Genomic DNA, 16,501 nt, shown 5'->3' with positions numbered 1-16,501 from the left:
ATAGATATTACCTCAATTATGAACAACTGCATTGTTGGTTAAGGGCTAGTAAGTAAGCATTTCACTGTAAGGTCCACCTACACCGGTTGTATTCGCGCATGTGACAAATAGCATTTGATTTGATACATACTTGCCCACTCCCCCTTGAAGACACGTGATTGCACATACCAATAGCCTACAAATGGCCACTTGCATTCATGAACAGGAATGGTTATGAATGAGATCATGAATGGTCACTTCTGGTGTTTTTCCCAATTTTGGGGATAGCGTCAGAAAACCAGTTCGTCATCATCCATCTCACCCATGACCTCACCGGCACTAATGAGAAAAACATCATTTCCCATGAATCCTCAAAGAGAGAAGGGGGACGTACTGTTGCAGCGCAAGCTCGAGCAGCCAATTCCTGTCCAGTGGCCATATTGAAATATCAAGTCTATTAGGACTCTGAAGGTACTGGGTGGTTGTCTAACTGGAAGTCTTTAAAATATCGTCTATTTATACCATAGGGATTTGAGCCAGACATTCCACCTGAGACCCTGCCTGTACTGGACGGCAAGTTGTCTCTGACTTTTGTGGGAAAATGAGTCCAACCGATGCTAAACGAGGTGCTAAACGCAGGAAGAACAAGCGGGGCGGTGGCAGCAGTAGCTGCAGTAGTACTGTCTGCAGTACCAGTGGCAAGGCCGGGGTTTCAGCCACGGACCTGAGTCTTCAAGCCACGGCAACACCCGTGTCTACCATGGGCTTTCTGACATCAGGGAGCTCTGGAAATGGGAACATGGGCTCTATAACAGGCCTGAACGGAGAGGTGAGAATATACAGTTGACGTGTTGAACACTAACGTTAGAGATTTTGATTACACATAATCGACAGACATTTGAGGCCTGACATTCTTCAGTAGCTAGCCCAGCTACCGAGGAAACTAGCTAGTTAACGTTAGTTAGCTAACGTTAGCTAACTCGGAAAATGGGAACCTGACGTCAACAGCCAACAAGTTAGTTTAGCTGACTAACTACGTTAGTAAGCTTTCTATATACGGTAACGCGTTAGTTATAACGTTAGTTACTTGCTCAATTTGAAAATAAACTAGACCGGCTGACGTTTCTAGCTATCTTGTTCTAGCTAGTCGACAACCACAATGTTGACAGCCCGAAAATAGACGATTTTGCTTACTCGACAGTCGTTATCTTATTATCTAACTGTTCGCGACGTTGTGGGAGTGGATGTTTGTTACTTGCTAGATGGATACTAACGTTAGCGTGTAAACTAACGTTAGCTATGACCAAACTGACCATCGCCACTGCACTGTGTCCTTAAACTGAAGTGTCTCTTGTACCTGACTAGTAGCTAGGTACAGTAGGTAGCTTGTTAACAATGCGCAACAATTTGGACAGCCAGTTGGTCTTTCATTTCTTGTCTGATGTTTTCATATTCACAATTTTAGCAGGAGTAGTAGCTCACCAGACTAACGTTACTGTACTGTTTACAAACATGACGTTTCAGTCGAGTCTGTCAGTGTCATCGGATTAGCCTGCTAAGTAACAGTAGGCCTATAGTTTGTTTACTCATACCAATTATTTAATAGGAAGGTCATTTACTAGTTAGGTCGTCCACAGTGTTTACAGACACAAGAATAATGTGTGAGACAACTGCAAGACTACTGTCACACAGACAAGTGAGCCAAATTACTTCCACAACCACGATCCTGCAAAATATACCAATGGTATAATATACCAATGGTATAGCAAACATTGCAACATTACATACTTGGCTGTGAAATGGTATATTGAGTGTCTTGCTTTACTCATGGTTTCTTGTCTCGTCTCCATATATTGCAGCTATGCCTTGTCAGTTTTCTCTATATCACAACAGTAGCCAGGGTAACAACATCCACTAATCACCAAAGACTAGACCTATCATGTGTACGTCACATTGGCTGCGACTAGGTTCATCATCTTTAGGGCTGAAGGACTTCCTCATATGATGAGCCAATAGTCCCAAACAAGTCCATATTGCAGACTTGTTAATACCTGCATACCTGGTCACTGTCTAAGCAAATCCAAGGAAAGTCTGATTTGAGCAAAATGCAACGCATTGTATTGCACTCACTCAGTTTCATTAGCCTAGCTAGCCTATATGCCAGACAGTTTCCCCATCATTTGGGATGTAGACAAAGGTTCCAGAAAATAAATCAGGAGAATAACGCATATTGTGAATACTGATTGTGGCAAATTTTTACTTTGTGAACCCTTGATCCCGATTCTTACAAATTGCTATGAGCCATCTATAGAACGGATGTAAGCCCCAGAATATAGGCCTAGCAACATCAGAGTTATGATAGTGGTCTTAATGTTTGTTAATTTGAAAGCTCAAGAGGAGCTTAACTTATTGCCTAGGCCAGGCTACTTATTGTGGAAGGAATTTGCCTAGATCTGCTCAGCATTTACACTAGTCAGGGCTATTATTTCCATCTAAGAAGTAATATAATATTCTCATAACCTTTTGTTTAACTAATCAGTGTGTTTTGATTCATTCTTCAGATGTTTACAAAATCTTTGCATAGTGCATACAAATCGAGACTACACTCTGCTTATGTAAAGATTGGCTGTTGAAGACAGAAACAGCAGGTGAACTTGCTGGACGCGTCAATATACTGCTGCGCCGAGCATTAATATGAAAAGTAATATCTGCATATGTTCTTTGCAATATCGCCAGGACATATCATCAACTGCTTTGTGTTTTATTTGATGTTCAAATAACATAATTTGGAGACAAACCTAAATTGTGTGTGGCCAAGTAGCCCCCAGCCAGGTCAAGCGCTAACATGCTTCAGATAGCCTTGTAATAGACGCTTGGCATCAGTGCTAATGAGAGGGGTGACTCCGGAGGTGTTGGTTCATGTCGGGCCCTTTGTGTCCTCCAGGTCTCTATGAACGGTAACGTTACACCACAGTTTTCGGAGGGGCCGGTGAATTCCGACTTCTCTGGAGTCCTTCAGGTAATGCATCACTCACTGTCTCTGCAGCTACTCCTGTTAGGCCTACGGTAATATAGATCAGCATCAGCTTATCTGTTGTGAGTATCACTGGGTGGACTGAAAAGCCCCGGGTGGCATTCAGTAGGCACAAAATGTATGAAAAAGTTTTGAAATGGGAAAGTCCCATCCTAAACGTTATGACCAATAATAACTTTACCAATCAGTTTCCAATTTTAAAACATTTTCCACCTGTTTGTGCTTATTGCCCATGACCCTATCTTAATTAACTTTAGAACCTGCCTGGGTAGGCTACATATTGGAGCACTAGTTAGTAGCTACTGGTTACTGCCACTACAGTAGTGCTACACACACTCATCTAACTGACATCCACTCCGTCTCCAACCACCAGACCCCGTTCACATTTGGCCTGAGCCAGAGGGCCCCATATTCCACCACCGGCGACCGCTGCCTCCTGTGCCGGAGTGAGCGCAAGCCAGACAGCACCCTCCATCCTGATGCGATGCTCCCCGGCGCGGGGCCGAACGGTATGGCACAGCCCCCCAAGTCCCCCAGCGCTCTGCAGCTGCCCCTGTGGGTGTGCCCCGACTGCCGGCGCACGGTGGAGAAGGAGGACCGCCACGCCTCCCTGGAGCAGTCGCTGGTGGTGAGTCACCACAGGCTGGTGGAGGGGTGTGGGTGGGTGGAGGGAGGGAGAAGTATGGTCGTGAAAAAGTGATGCTGGACCAATGAACTGAATGACAATGGCTTATATCAAGTAACAGAAACATTTTGTCTAGGCCTTTCAACGTGTGTTGCATTATGAGGATAAACATTTTCTGACTTGCACCTCCAGGTCGACTGCATAAACTTCACAAAAACCATGTGATCAAAGGTCATGCAGTTTTTTTATGAAGTCGCCTTCAAGTCGCTGCAGTTGCTTCTCACCAACTTCACCATGCAGCCATCACCTGTGTTGTGGGAGGCACTATTTATCAACCAATCATTAGGGTGTTTTTGGTTGAACCACGTGAACATGACCAAAGACGTGAATGAAACAGGAACCAACTGCGATTCTAAAGAAACAGGAGATCCAAACGAAAGTGATATTTGAGACCTCTGTAATCAATACATTTTACACAAGTTATGTTTTCAGTTTGTGAGTGTGATATGAGGGTATAGACATTTTTATTTTTACATTTTATAAAGACATTTTTTTATAAACAATAGCAGCTATGTCGACACTTCCATGTTGATCTGAGCCTTGCCAACTTTCGTCTACAGTCGGCTTTGTTAGCGTTACTGCTCGAACACATCCATAGAGTCGGCGCAAAAGAGAGAGAGATGGCGACAGGTATACTAAAGGTAGATTACAACAAGGAATAAAGAGGTTCAGAGGGCTTGTAGGTGACTGCCCACTGACTGATCTACAAATGACCTTGTATCATAAATAACTACTCATTATTTGTAGATTAGTCAGTCACCATTTACCACAATTCATCACCGATTTGATGCTCTCGAACACGGCCAAAGAGAGACAGACCGACCCGTACCACACAGAGAAAGCCGGAGGAAACAGGCAAGCTACAGGTGGAGTGTAACAAGGAGCAGAAACACCTGAGTCCTGACCAAACACACACATTGTAAAACATTAGTTTCCCTCTGTCCGATGACTCATTGGCTCCTCCTTTACTATCAGCGGGAGATAATAACCTCAGACAGAAAGCCACACCAGTGTTTGGACGTCTCTCTTGCTGATGACATGTTAGTGGCTGTTCCGCATACACTGCCTTGCCTCACTCATAAGAGCCACTCTGTGTTGGCGACATCTAGCAGATAATTTCTAGGCTAATTGAATTAGAAAGTTGGGAAGAGCCCGACAATTCCTGTAGTGCCCCTCTGGCCTGGAATGCGCTTGTTTTTCTTTCCCTTTCTTTTTCTGCTATTTTGCTTGATTACGTTCTCTAATTTCTCTCCTGTTCTGGAATTTTGTCTCTAGTCTAGTATAATGTGCACTTTGCTGCAATGAAATACTTCAGAGTACAGACCTAAGGCGACAGTTGGTAACGTTAAGTCACCTTTATGGTCGCATTATCACTGCTTTTTTGCACGTTCTGATGCCCTGTAATTTCTCATTCCCCCAGAGCCAAGACTTCCTGTTGCACATGCCTGTGGGTAATGGAGGCTTGGGCCAGGAGCTGCCCGCCGCAGGGGGCAGACTGACCAATGGTGGCACACCCCCAACCCTCCCCACTCTCCCCGTTCCAGACCTCACCACCCCTATGACCGCTGACACCGTGTGCAGTTGTGAGGCCTGCAACGAGAGACGGTGAGCTGGATGGGCGCATTTGTGGTGGTCACTAAACGACCACGCTAGAAAGGACGAAAGTGTCTATCGTTTGACATATTGAGCTAGCCGAGTATATTAGCTATGTGTTCAGGAAGTTTTTAGAAGCCGCCACCTGTGCTACCATCCTTTTTAGCATTGTCAGATAATAACTAATCTCGTCCACCAGCCGGCTCTATCTTTCTTTCTAACAGTCTGGTTTCACAGCGCCTCAGAACGGGACTTGACTGTAAATCGATGGACTAAACAACCGCTGGTTTTATTGGCTGATCTCTCAGTCCATCAGCATCTTGTTTTCTTTTTCTTTCAAATACTTTAACTGCACTAGATTGAGCTTGCCTGGTGATATGGAACCAATGGGATAGTCTCAAAAGTGCAAACACCGCCCATCTAGCACTCCAGGCAGGCTCAATGAAATGCTCAACATTTCAATGAATGCAAATACTATTTTAAAGTTGCACAATACAAAATCGCTCTGCCATTTCCTGTTTGCTAAAACTCGAATAGTTCACCTAATTTGAGTTTATGCGACAAAATAAGCTAGTATCGTGTAGAGAATCATTCTACCATCTACCACTGTGAAATATATCTTCCATAAACAAAAAATGTTGTTTTAGCTGTTTGAAGCTGGTGTACAAAACCGAAAGTCAAAGAATGGTAGATCTATAACTCAGATTTCTATGTGAATTTGGTTGGGTTGCCCAAAAAGTTACATATTTCCACTTTAACCCATGACTGATATCCAGTCCCTCCAAGATCTGCAAAGTATTTTTGTTATCTGTGGCCAACAATTCTTGATTTTTGCAGCGGCTTTCAATTAAATTTGGCGAAGAGTTTTGTTGTTTGTCATGTTAATTTTAATATGAAGCAATAAAAAGTCATATGTGCTCAGCCTGCAGCATGATCTATTTTCTTGTGCGCTCATATGATAAACAGTTGTTGGTCTGAACACGTCTATGAGACGGAGGAGCGTGTATCAATCCTTCACTACAATTCATTTATTTTACTCCAGCCAGCAGTTCAATCAAAATAATAATGATTCTCAAATCAGTCAAGTCATTTAAAAAGAATGATTCGTTTGCGATCTGCACATCACTACCACAGATTTCCCTGCTTTTGCTTCGGTCACGGTGAACTGCGTCTGCTGTGGTGGCTGTTAGGACCAGAGTATGTGAGCGGAGCTGGAGCGGAGCGTGCCCAATTTGACTGGTGCGAGATTCCCAAAAGCTGGAGCGTCGGCCTTCTCACCAGCTCCAATTTCGCTCCAGTAGCGCTCACTTCACCAGCTCAGGGCATGCCGGCCCAGGATGAATTTGTAGTCTACTTGTGTGCTGCTTTAGCTACTGTGATGGAGTTCACTAAATATTTTCATAAAGAAACTGATAAATCAAGGTGACTTACAAAGATGCGCACCAAGAGCAAGAGAGGGAGTGCGGTGATGTAGTGTCCACAACTAAAGAATCTTTGTGGAATCACAAAAGCATGATGGTGTACTTACTACCTGTACACAGTGGTGGAAAAAGTACCCAAATGTCATACTTGAGTAAAAGTAATGATCCCTTAATAGTAAACGACTCAAGTGAAAGTCACCCAGTAAAATACTACTTGAGTGAAAGTCAAAGTATTTGGTTTTAAATATTCTTAAGTATCAAAAGTAAATATAATTGCTAAAATATACTTAAGCATCAAAAGTAAAATTATAAATCCTTTCAAATTCCTTACATAAAGCACACCAGACTGCACCATTTTCTTGTTTTTTTAACCAGAGGCATACTCCCAACACTCAGACAAAATTTACAAACGAAGCATGTCTGTTTTGTTTGTAAATTATGTAGGGATGACCCGGGATGTTCTCTTGATAAGTGTGTGAATTGAACCAATTTCTTGTCCTGCTAAGCATTCAGAATGTAATGAGTACTTTTTTGTGACAGGGAAAATGTATGGATTAAAAAGTAAATTTTCTTTAGGAATGTAGTGAAGTAAAAGTTGTCAAAAATATAAATTGTAAAGTACAGATACACCAAAAAACTACTGAAGTAGTACTTTACCTTAAATTTTTACTTAAGTGTGTACATGCTAAAAGAAAGGAACGAGTTGGGTAGATAATTAAGTGCGTCAGTGTAGCAAATTATTTATAAACAAAAAATCTGATATCTTAAACTTTTTCTTCTAGCTATACAATAGACCATCCTTGTTTTAGTTGTATTTCATTCTAAGTATGTCACATCCTATATGTGCAATTTATATACTAATTATTTAATTCAACTAAATGCTGAGCGCTTTATGTCCCTGCCAGCCTATTGTGTTGCACTCGCAAATGCTTCACAATGTATTTCTTTGTAGGCTATAGCCTTGAAATAATTGGAATAATATAGCCTGAATAATTCATTTTAGGCTCCCTGTCTGGCACCTGACCTATTTGCTGTTTTAATATGACATGAACCTACAGTGAGGGGAAAAAAGTATTTGATCCCCTGCTGATTTTGTTCGTTTGCCCACTGACATTGAAATGATCAGTCTGTAATTTTAATGGTAGGTTTATTTGAACAGTGAGAGACAGAATATCAACAAAAAAATCCAGAAAAACGCATGTCAAAAATTTTATAAATTGATTTGCATTTTAATGAGGGAAATAAGTATTTGACCCCTCTGCAAAACATGACTTAGTACTTGGTGGCAAAACCCTTGTTGGCAATCACAGAGGTCAGATGTTTCTTGTAGTTGGCCACCAGGTTTGCACACATCTCAGGAGGGATTTTGTCCCACTCCTCTTTGCAGATCTTCTTCAAGTCATTAAGGTTTCGAGGCTGACGTTTGGCAACTCGAACCTTCAGCTCCCTCCACAGATTTTCTATGGGATTAAGGTCTGGAGACTGGCTAGGCCACTCCAGGACCTTAATGTGCTTTTTCTTGAGCCACTCCTTTGCTGCCTTGGCCGTGTGTTTTGGGTCATTGTCATGCTGGAATACCCATCCACGACCCATTTTCAATACCCTGGCTGAGGGAAGGAGGTTTTCACCCAAGATTTGACGGTACATGGCCCCGTCCATCGTCCCTTTGATGCGGTGAAGTTGTCCTGTCCCCTTAGCAGAAAAACACCCCCAAAGCATAATGTTTCCACCTCCATGTTTGACGGTGGGGATGGTTTCTTGGGGTCATAGGCAGCATTCCTCCTCCTCCAAACACGACAAGTTGAGTTGATGCCAAAGAACTCCATTTTGGTCTCGTCTGACCACAACACGTTCACCCAGTTGTCCTCTGAATCATTCAGATGTTCATTGGCAAACTTCAGACGGGCATGTATATGTGCTTTCTTGAGCAGGGGGACCTTGCGGGCGCTGCAGGATTTCAGTCCTTCACGGCGTAGTGTGTTACCAATTGTTTTCTTGGTGACTATGGTCCCAGCTGCCTTGATATCATTGACAAGATCCTCCTGTGTAGTTCTGGGCTGATTCCTCACCATTCTCATGATCATTGCAACTCCACGAGGTGAGATCTTGCATGGAGCCCTAGGCCAAGGGAGATTGACAGTTATTTTGTGTTTCTTCCATTTGCGAATAATCGCACCAACTGTTGTCACCTTCTCACCAAGCTGCTTGGCAATGGTCTTGTAGCCCATTCCAGCCTTGTGTAGATCTACAATCTTGTCCCTGACATCCTTGGAGAGCTCTTTGGTCTTGGCCATGGTGGAGAGTTTGGAATCTGATTGATTGATTGCTTCTGTGGACAGGTGTCTTTTATACAGGTAAGAAACTGAGATTAGGAGCACTCCCTTTAAGAGTGTGCTCCTAATCTCAGCTCGTTACCTGTATGAAAGACACCTGGGAGCCAGAAATCTTTCTGATTGAGAGGGGGTCAAATACTTATTTCCCTCATTAAAATGCAAATCAATTTATAACATTTTTGACATGCGTTTTTCTGGATATTTTTGTTGTTATTCTGTCTCTCACTGTTCAAATAAACCTACCATTAAAATTATAGACTGATCATTTCTTTGTCAGTGGGCAAACGTACAAAATCAGCAGGGGATCAAATACTTTTTTCCCTCACTGTATTTTAAATTATTTTGGCTTATTACATTCATATTTTCATGTTTATTAAAATACTTTTCATTCAAATCCATATGGTTTGGTTTTAATGCTTAAAAACCAATTGGTAGGTCCAGGTAGTCACAAAAAATAGATGGATGTTGGTTAAATTGTGATTTTAATTAATAGAGCGAATTTTGAGTGGCAGTTATTTTTCTTTTTTGTGGAGAGGTTTTTAGCTGAGGGGTAGGAAACCGCTCAGCTCCGCTCACATGCTCTGATTCGGACCTTCTTTTCACATGCTTTGCTGGCTCTTGTGTTCCTGCACAGTGTTGCACTGAGTGCAAAACAATTTGCCCCCATTTTCATGTAAAACATTTGGAAATCATTTTGCACTGTCTTTAACTATGATTTTTGTTGGTAAATGAGATGGATTCCTGTTCATTGTTCTGCCTGTCAGTCGTAATCTGTCAGTAATCAACCATAGGCTTCACACGCTGACAGGGGGGGGGGGGGGGGGTTGTTGATGTTTTATCGGGCTGTTTTCCATGGTAACAGGGATCAAAATTGCTAACCCTCTTTTGATTGGACACATGTGCAGTGATTGGTCAAAATTGCGAGCTCTTGCATAAATTTGTGGATTCGTTGATTTTGTTTTGAATTATGCGATCGCAGAATTTTGGAATCCTGGAGGGACTGGATATCAGCCCTTTTTAAAAGAGGAACATGGATGCACAGACGCACTAATACTTCTACTATATGGGTTGTATTCATATAGTAAATGAAGTAGGAAAGGCTCATTTTGGTTTTCTGTCTCAATGTTTTAAAGTATTTTTTGTTGCTTGCCCTAATGAACATGACCCTGGGTCCCTTGTATAAGTGCACCCAATGTCCTCTCACTGATGCATCACAATTACCTATTTTGGCCTTCACCCCCTCCAGGGAGATTTCGGCCGAGTCAGAGCGTGAGTCCCAGTTGCTGCAGAACCACTGGTCGGAGGTACGCTACCTAGTGCGGTGCATCTACCGCCAGACAGGCACGCCGCTGGCCCACGACCAGCCCCTTGACCGCGACAAGGAGGGCATGAAGGAGCTGGTGGACAGGTAAGACCCAACTAGAGAAAAGGCAGCTTGTCTTCTACCCTCTTTCCCTCAATCTGCCTCTGCATTCCTCCTTTCCCCCCTCTTTCTATTCCTTCCTCCTTCCATTTTTCCTTCCCTCCTACATTCCTTTAAATCCTCTCCTTCCTACCCTCCATCTCTCGCTGCTTCCTGCCTCATTCCTTTCTTTCCATTTGCCCTCCATGCTCTCTCCCATCCCTACCATCCTCTTTTCACTTCCATCTTCAAGATGATCAGTTATCTGACAAGAGTACCAGAGTAATCATTGAGTGGTTACCTCACTTTCCCTTATCAAATTTGCCAGATAAGAGATTACCTTCAGAAAATGGTTAGCCATTTCAGAGGCTAAACCTTCCTCTGTGCTACTACTTGGGGCTAGGCCATCTGTTACGTTGTACCAGGAAAACTAAATCAAACTCAAGTTATTTGAAAGTGTTTGAGATGCATTTTTATTTTATTTTATTTTATTATTATTTATTTTTTTCACCTTTATTTAACCAGGTAGGCTAGTTGAGAACAAGTTCTCATTTGCAACTGCGACCTGGCCAAGATAAAGCATAGCAGTGTGAACAGACAACACAGAGTTACACATGGAGTAAACAATAAACAAGTCAATAACATGGTAGAAAAAAAGAGAATCTATATACAATGTGTGCAAAAGGCATGAGGTAGGCAATAAATCGAATAATTACAATTTAGCAGATTAACACTGGAGTGATAAATCATCAGATGATCATGTGCAAGAAGAGATATTGGTACTGGTGTGCAAAAGAGCAGAAAAGTAAATAAATAAAAGCAGTATGGGGGGTGAGGTAGGTAAATTGGGTGGGTAGTTTACAGATGGACTATGTACAGCTGCAGCGATCGGTTAGCTGCTCAGATAGCAGATTTTTAAAGTTGTTGAGGGAAATAAAAGTCTCCAACTTCAGAGATTTTTGCAATTCGTTCCAGTCGCAGGCAGCAGAGAACTGGAAGGAAAGGCGTCCAAATGAGGTTTTAGCTTTAGGGATGATCAGTGAGATACACCTGCTGGAGCGCGTGCTGCGGGTGGGTGTAGCCATCGTGACCAGTGAACTGAGATAAGGCGGCACTTTACCTAGCATAGCCTTGTAGATGACCTGGAGCCAGTGGGTCTGACGACGAACATGTAGCGAGGGCCAGCCGACTAGGGCATACAGGTCGCAGTGGTGGGTCGTATAAGGTGCTTTAGTAACAAAACGAATGGCACTGTGATAAACTGCATCCAGTTTGCTGAGTAGAGTGTTGGAAGCTATTTTGTAGATGACATCGCCGAAGTCGAGGATCGGCAGGATAGTCAGTTTTACTAGGGTAAGTTTGGCGGCGTGAGTGAAGGAGGCTTTGTTGCGGAATAGAAAGCCGATTCTTGATTTGATTTTGGATTGGAGATGTTTGATATGAGTCTGGAAGGAGAGTTTGCAGTCTAGCCAGACACCTAGGTACTTATAGATGTCCACATATTCTAGGTCGGAACCGTCCAGGGTGGTGATGCTAGTCGGGCGTGCGGGTGCAGGCAGCGAACGGTTGAAAAGCATGCATTTGGTTTTACTAGCGTTTAAGAGCAGTTGGAGGCCACGGAAGGAGTGTTGTATGGCATTGAAGCTCGTTTGGAGGTTAGATAGCACAGTGTCCAAGGAAGGGCCGGAAGTATATAGAATGGTGTCGTCTGCGTAGAGGTGGATCAGGGAATCGCCCGCAGCAAGAGCAACATCATTGATGTATACAGAGAAAAGAGTCGGCCCGAGAATTGAACCCTGTGGTACCCCCATAGAGACTGCCAGAGGACCGGACAACATGCCCTCCGATTTGACACACTGAACTCTGTCTGCAAAGTAGTTGGTGAACCAGGCAAGGCAGTCATTAGAAAAACCGAGGCTACTGAGTCTGCCGATAAGAATATGGTGATTGACAGAGTCGAAAGCCTTGGCCAGGTCGATGAAGACGGCTGCACAGTAATGTCTTTTATCGATGGCGGTTATGATGTCGTTTAGTACCTTGAGCGTGGCTGAGGTGCATCCGTGACCGGCTCGGAAACCGGATTGCACAGCGGAGAAGGTACGGTGGGATTCGAGATGGTCAGTGATCTGTTTGTTGACTTGGCTTTCGAAGACCTTAGATAGGCAGGGCAGGATGGATATAGGTCTGTAACAGTTTGGGTCCAGGGTGTCTCCCCCTTTGAAGAGGGGGATGACCGCGGCAGCTTTCCAATCCTTGGGGATCTCAGATGATACGAAGGAGAGGTTGAACAGGCTGGTAATAGGGGGTGCGACAATGGCGGCGGACAGTTTCAGAAATAGGGGGTCCAGATTGTCAAGCCCAGCTGATTTGTATGGGTCCAGGTTTTCCAGCTCTTTCAGAACATCTGCTATCTGGATTTGGGTAAAGGAGAAGCTGGGGAGGCTTGGGCGAGTAGCAGCGGGGGGGGCGGGGCTGTTGGCCAAGGTTGGAGTCGCCAGGAAGAAGGCATGGCCAGCCATTGAGAAATGCTTGTTGAAGTCTTCGATTATCACGGATTTATCGGTGGTGACCGTGTTACCTAGCCTCAGTGCAGTGGGCAGCTGGGAGGAGGTGCTCTTGTTCTCCATGGACTTTACAGTATCCCAGAACTTTTTGGAGTTAGAGCTACAGGATGCGAATTTCTGCTTGAAAAAGCTGGCCTTTGCTTTCCTGACTGACTGCGTGTATTGGTTCCTGACTTCCCTGAACAGTTGCATATCGCGGGGGCTCTTCGATGCTATTGCAGTTCGCCACAGGATGTTTTTGTGCTGGTCGAGGGCAGTCAGGTCTGGAGTGAACCAAGGGCTATATCTGTTCTTGGTTCTGCATTTTTTGAACGGAGCATGCTTGTCTAATATGGTGAGGAAGTAACATTTAAAGAATGACCAGGCATCCTCAACTGACGGGATGAGGTCAATATCCTTCCAGGGTACCCGGGCCAGGTCGATTAGAAAGGCCTGCTCGCAGAAGTGTTTTAGGGAGCGTTTGACAGTGATGAGGGGTGGTCGTTTGACCGCAGACCCGTGGCGGATACAGGCAATGAGGCAGTGATCGCTGAGATCTTGATTGAAGACAGCAGAGGTGTATTTGGAGGGCAGGTTGGTCAGGATAATGTCTATTAGGGTGCCCATGTTTACGGATTTAGGGTTGTACCTGGTGGGTTCCTTGATGATTTGTGTGAGATTGAGGGCATCAAGCTTGGATTGTAGGACTGCCGGGGTGTTAAGCATATCCCAGTTTAGGTCACCTAACAGAACAAACTCTGAAGCTAGATGGGGAGCGATCAATTCACAGATGGTGTCCAGGGCACAGCTGGGAGCTGAGGGGGGTCGGTAGCAGGCGGCAACAGTGAGAGACTTATTTCTGGAGAGATTAATTTTTAAAATTAGAAGTTCGAACTGTTTGGGCATAGACCTGGAAAGTATGACAGAACTTTGCAGGCTATCTCTGCAGTAGATTGCAACTCCTCCCCCTTTGGCAGTTCTATCTTGACGGAAAGTGTTATAGTTGGGTATGGAAATCTCAGAATTTTTGGTGGCCTTCCTAAGCCAGGATTCGGACACGGCAAGGACATCAGGATTGGCAGAGTGTGCTAAAGCGGTGAGTAAGGCAAACTTAGGGAGGAGGCTTCTGATGTTGACATGCATGAGGCCAAGGCTTTTTCGATCGCAGAAGTCAACAAATGAGGGTGACTGGGGACATGCAGGGCCTGGGTTTACCTCCACATCACCCGAGGAACAGAGGAGTAGTAGGATGAGGGTGCGGCTAAAGGCTATCAAAACTGGTCGCCTAGAGCGTTGGGGACAAAGAATAAAAGGAGCAGATTTATGGGCGTTGGTGAATAGATTTTGGGCATAATGTGCAGACAGGGGTATGGAGGGGCGCGGGTACAGCGGAGGCAAGCCCAGGCACTGGGTGATGATAAGAGAGGTTGTATCTCTGGACATGCTGGTCTCAATGGGTGAGGTCACCGCATGTGTGGGGGGTGGGACAAAGGGGGTATCAGAGGTACGGAGAGTGGAACTACAGGGTCCATTGCAAACCAAAACAATGACAATGAAAACTAGCCTGAACAACAGTATGCAAGGCATATTGATATTTGAGAGAGACATACAATAAGGCATAAAGTGATTGCAGGTCTTGATTGGGAGAGCTAGCTAAAACAACAGGTAAGATAACAGCAGCAATAACAGGGTGCTAGTCTGACACAGCAACAACAGGTAAAAAATGGCGATGACTAGGCAGAGAGGGTCGGATTAACTACACACAGATCCTGAGTTAAAGCACAGAGCCGACAGATAAGACACAAATAAACAGAATGGAGTACCGTGAATTAATGGACAGTCAAGCATGCATCAGCTATGTAGCCAAGTGATCATAGTGTCCAGGGGGCAGCCGTAGATGGAGCAGAGGAGGCCTCCACTAAGCTAGCACGCGGCGTGTAAAGTTAGTAGCCCGGGGGGTGGTCTGCTCAGACGGAGGGGGTCTGCTCAGACGTGGTTGTGTCGACAGAGAATCCAAGCCAGATGGCGATGGCGAAAGAGAGGTTGTGAATTGTAGAATAGTGTTTGCTAACTGGTGCTAGCTTCGTGGCAGTGGCACTAGCTCTTCAGCTAGCCGGCAGATGGGCCTAGCTCGAGGCTAGCTCAAGGCTAACTGGTGCTTGCTTCGGGACAGAGGTGTTAGCCAGTAGTAGCCACTCGGTTGCAGCTAGCTAGCTGTGATAATACGGTGTAATTGTCCAGAGCTTGCGTCAGGAATCCGGTGATGTGGTAGAGAAAAAGCAGTCCTATATGCTCTGGGTTGATATCGCGCTTGCAGACTGGCAGGTATCGGCCCGGTATTGAAGCTGGCTGTGTCCGAGTTAAGGGCGAAGACCGCAGCAGTGGCTAACTGACTACTAGCTAGTAGCTAGTTATCTGGCTAGCTTCTGATTGGGGTTACGGTTCAAAAGTATATAAAAAATAGCAGGTCCGTACCACATTGGGTGAGGCGGAATGTAGGAATGTATATTCAGTTCCTAGATGGAAAGTGAAATTAAAATAAATACGAAATGTATACGAAAAATACGAATACTATTTACACGGGACAAGACAGGACAAAGACACATCCGACTGCTACGCCATTCTTGGATTTGACCCAGGACTGACCACCATAGATAATCCCTACAAGTATTAGCATATTTTGCTATTGTATTAGCCTATTGTACACTGGGTCTTATGATGTCCATCTTGCCCACCTGTTCAGGCTGTGCGAGAAGGACCCGTACCAGCTCTACCAGAGGCTGGAGCAGCAGGCCCGCGAGTATGTCCTAGAAATGAAGGTGCGCCTGCTCAAGCACCTGTCGACCGGCTCCAAGGCTGCGGCGGCCGCCGCCCAGGGCCCCCCGCAGGCCCACCAGTTCATCTCGCTGCTCCTGGAGGAGTACAGTGCCCTCTGCCAGGCTGCCCGCACCATCAGCAGCTTCCTCCTCACCCTGGTGAGTCTTCCTCTGTTAGCGATAGCTTTGAAGATAGCCTCATGTTAGCATTAGCATAGTCTTAGACCAGTGGCTAACAAACAGTCTTGCGCAATAACTTTCAGGGTTGGCATTTGCGCTAGCCTTACTGTTGGCGTTACTGTTGGCCTTTCCATTATGCTTTGCATTAGCCTTTTACGTTAGCCTTAGTGGTTACCTTTACGGTTGCCTTTGTGTTAGGCATTTTGTTAGCATCTGACTAGCACAGAGGGACAATGCTTAGTGCTGCTCAGTGTTTCTTTTAGAGGTTTACCCCGAGTTTTGGCGACAACGTGAGCTAAACCAGACTTGCCCCCAATACATGAAGGCTAAAAAGTAGCGTTGCCTCAGTAACTCTCACAGGATTAACATAGGCTTTAGAATTTCCCCAGAACTCAGGGACAAGCCACAGACGGTGTCATAGAATGACTCATACTTTTTGGAAGCAGTACAGAGGTTTGTCTGAAATTTGCCACCTTAGCCTAGACAGCTGCCACTGCTGTGGCTATACACACACA

The 16,501-nt window shown here is 44.7% G+C and overlaps 1 protein-coding gene across 2 annotated transcripts in view; it reads left to right on the top strand.

Annotated features, from left to right (window-relative positions):
* Positions 1 to 370: 370 nt before the first annotated feature.
* The window catches only part of LOC139578881 (protein FAM193A-like), a 36,018-nt gene continuing 19,887 nt past the window's right edge, over positions 371 to 16,501 (top strand). For both annotated transcript variants that reach the window (XM_071406990.1, XM_071406989.1), the window contains exons 1-6: positions 371 to 808; positions 2,924 to 2,998; positions 3,387 to 3,641; positions 5,119 to 5,303; positions 10,292 to 10,453; positions 15,734 to 15,965. In XM_071406990.1, coding sequence (XP_071263091.1) covers positions 581 to 808; positions 2,924 to 2,998; positions 3,387 to 3,641; positions 5,119 to 5,303; positions 10,292 to 10,453; positions 15,734 to 15,965 — 1,137 coding nt within the window. In that variant the 5' untranslated portion in view covers positions 371 to 580. The remainder of the gene's footprint in view (positions 809 to 2,923; positions 2,999 to 3,386; positions 3,642 to 5,118; positions 5,304 to 10,291; positions 10,454 to 15,733; positions 15,966 to 16,501) is intronic.

This window comes from Salvelinus alpinus, chromosome 6, assembly GCF_045679555.1.
Source record: "Salvelinus alpinus chromosome 6, SLU_Salpinus.1, whole genome shotgun sequence".
NCBI lineage: Eukaryota > Metazoa > Chordata > Actinopteri > Salmoniformes > Salmonidae > Salvelinus > Salvelinus alpinus.
Note: the sequence above shows the minus strand (reverse complement) of the source record. Positions and strands in the feature narration are given on the sequence as shown.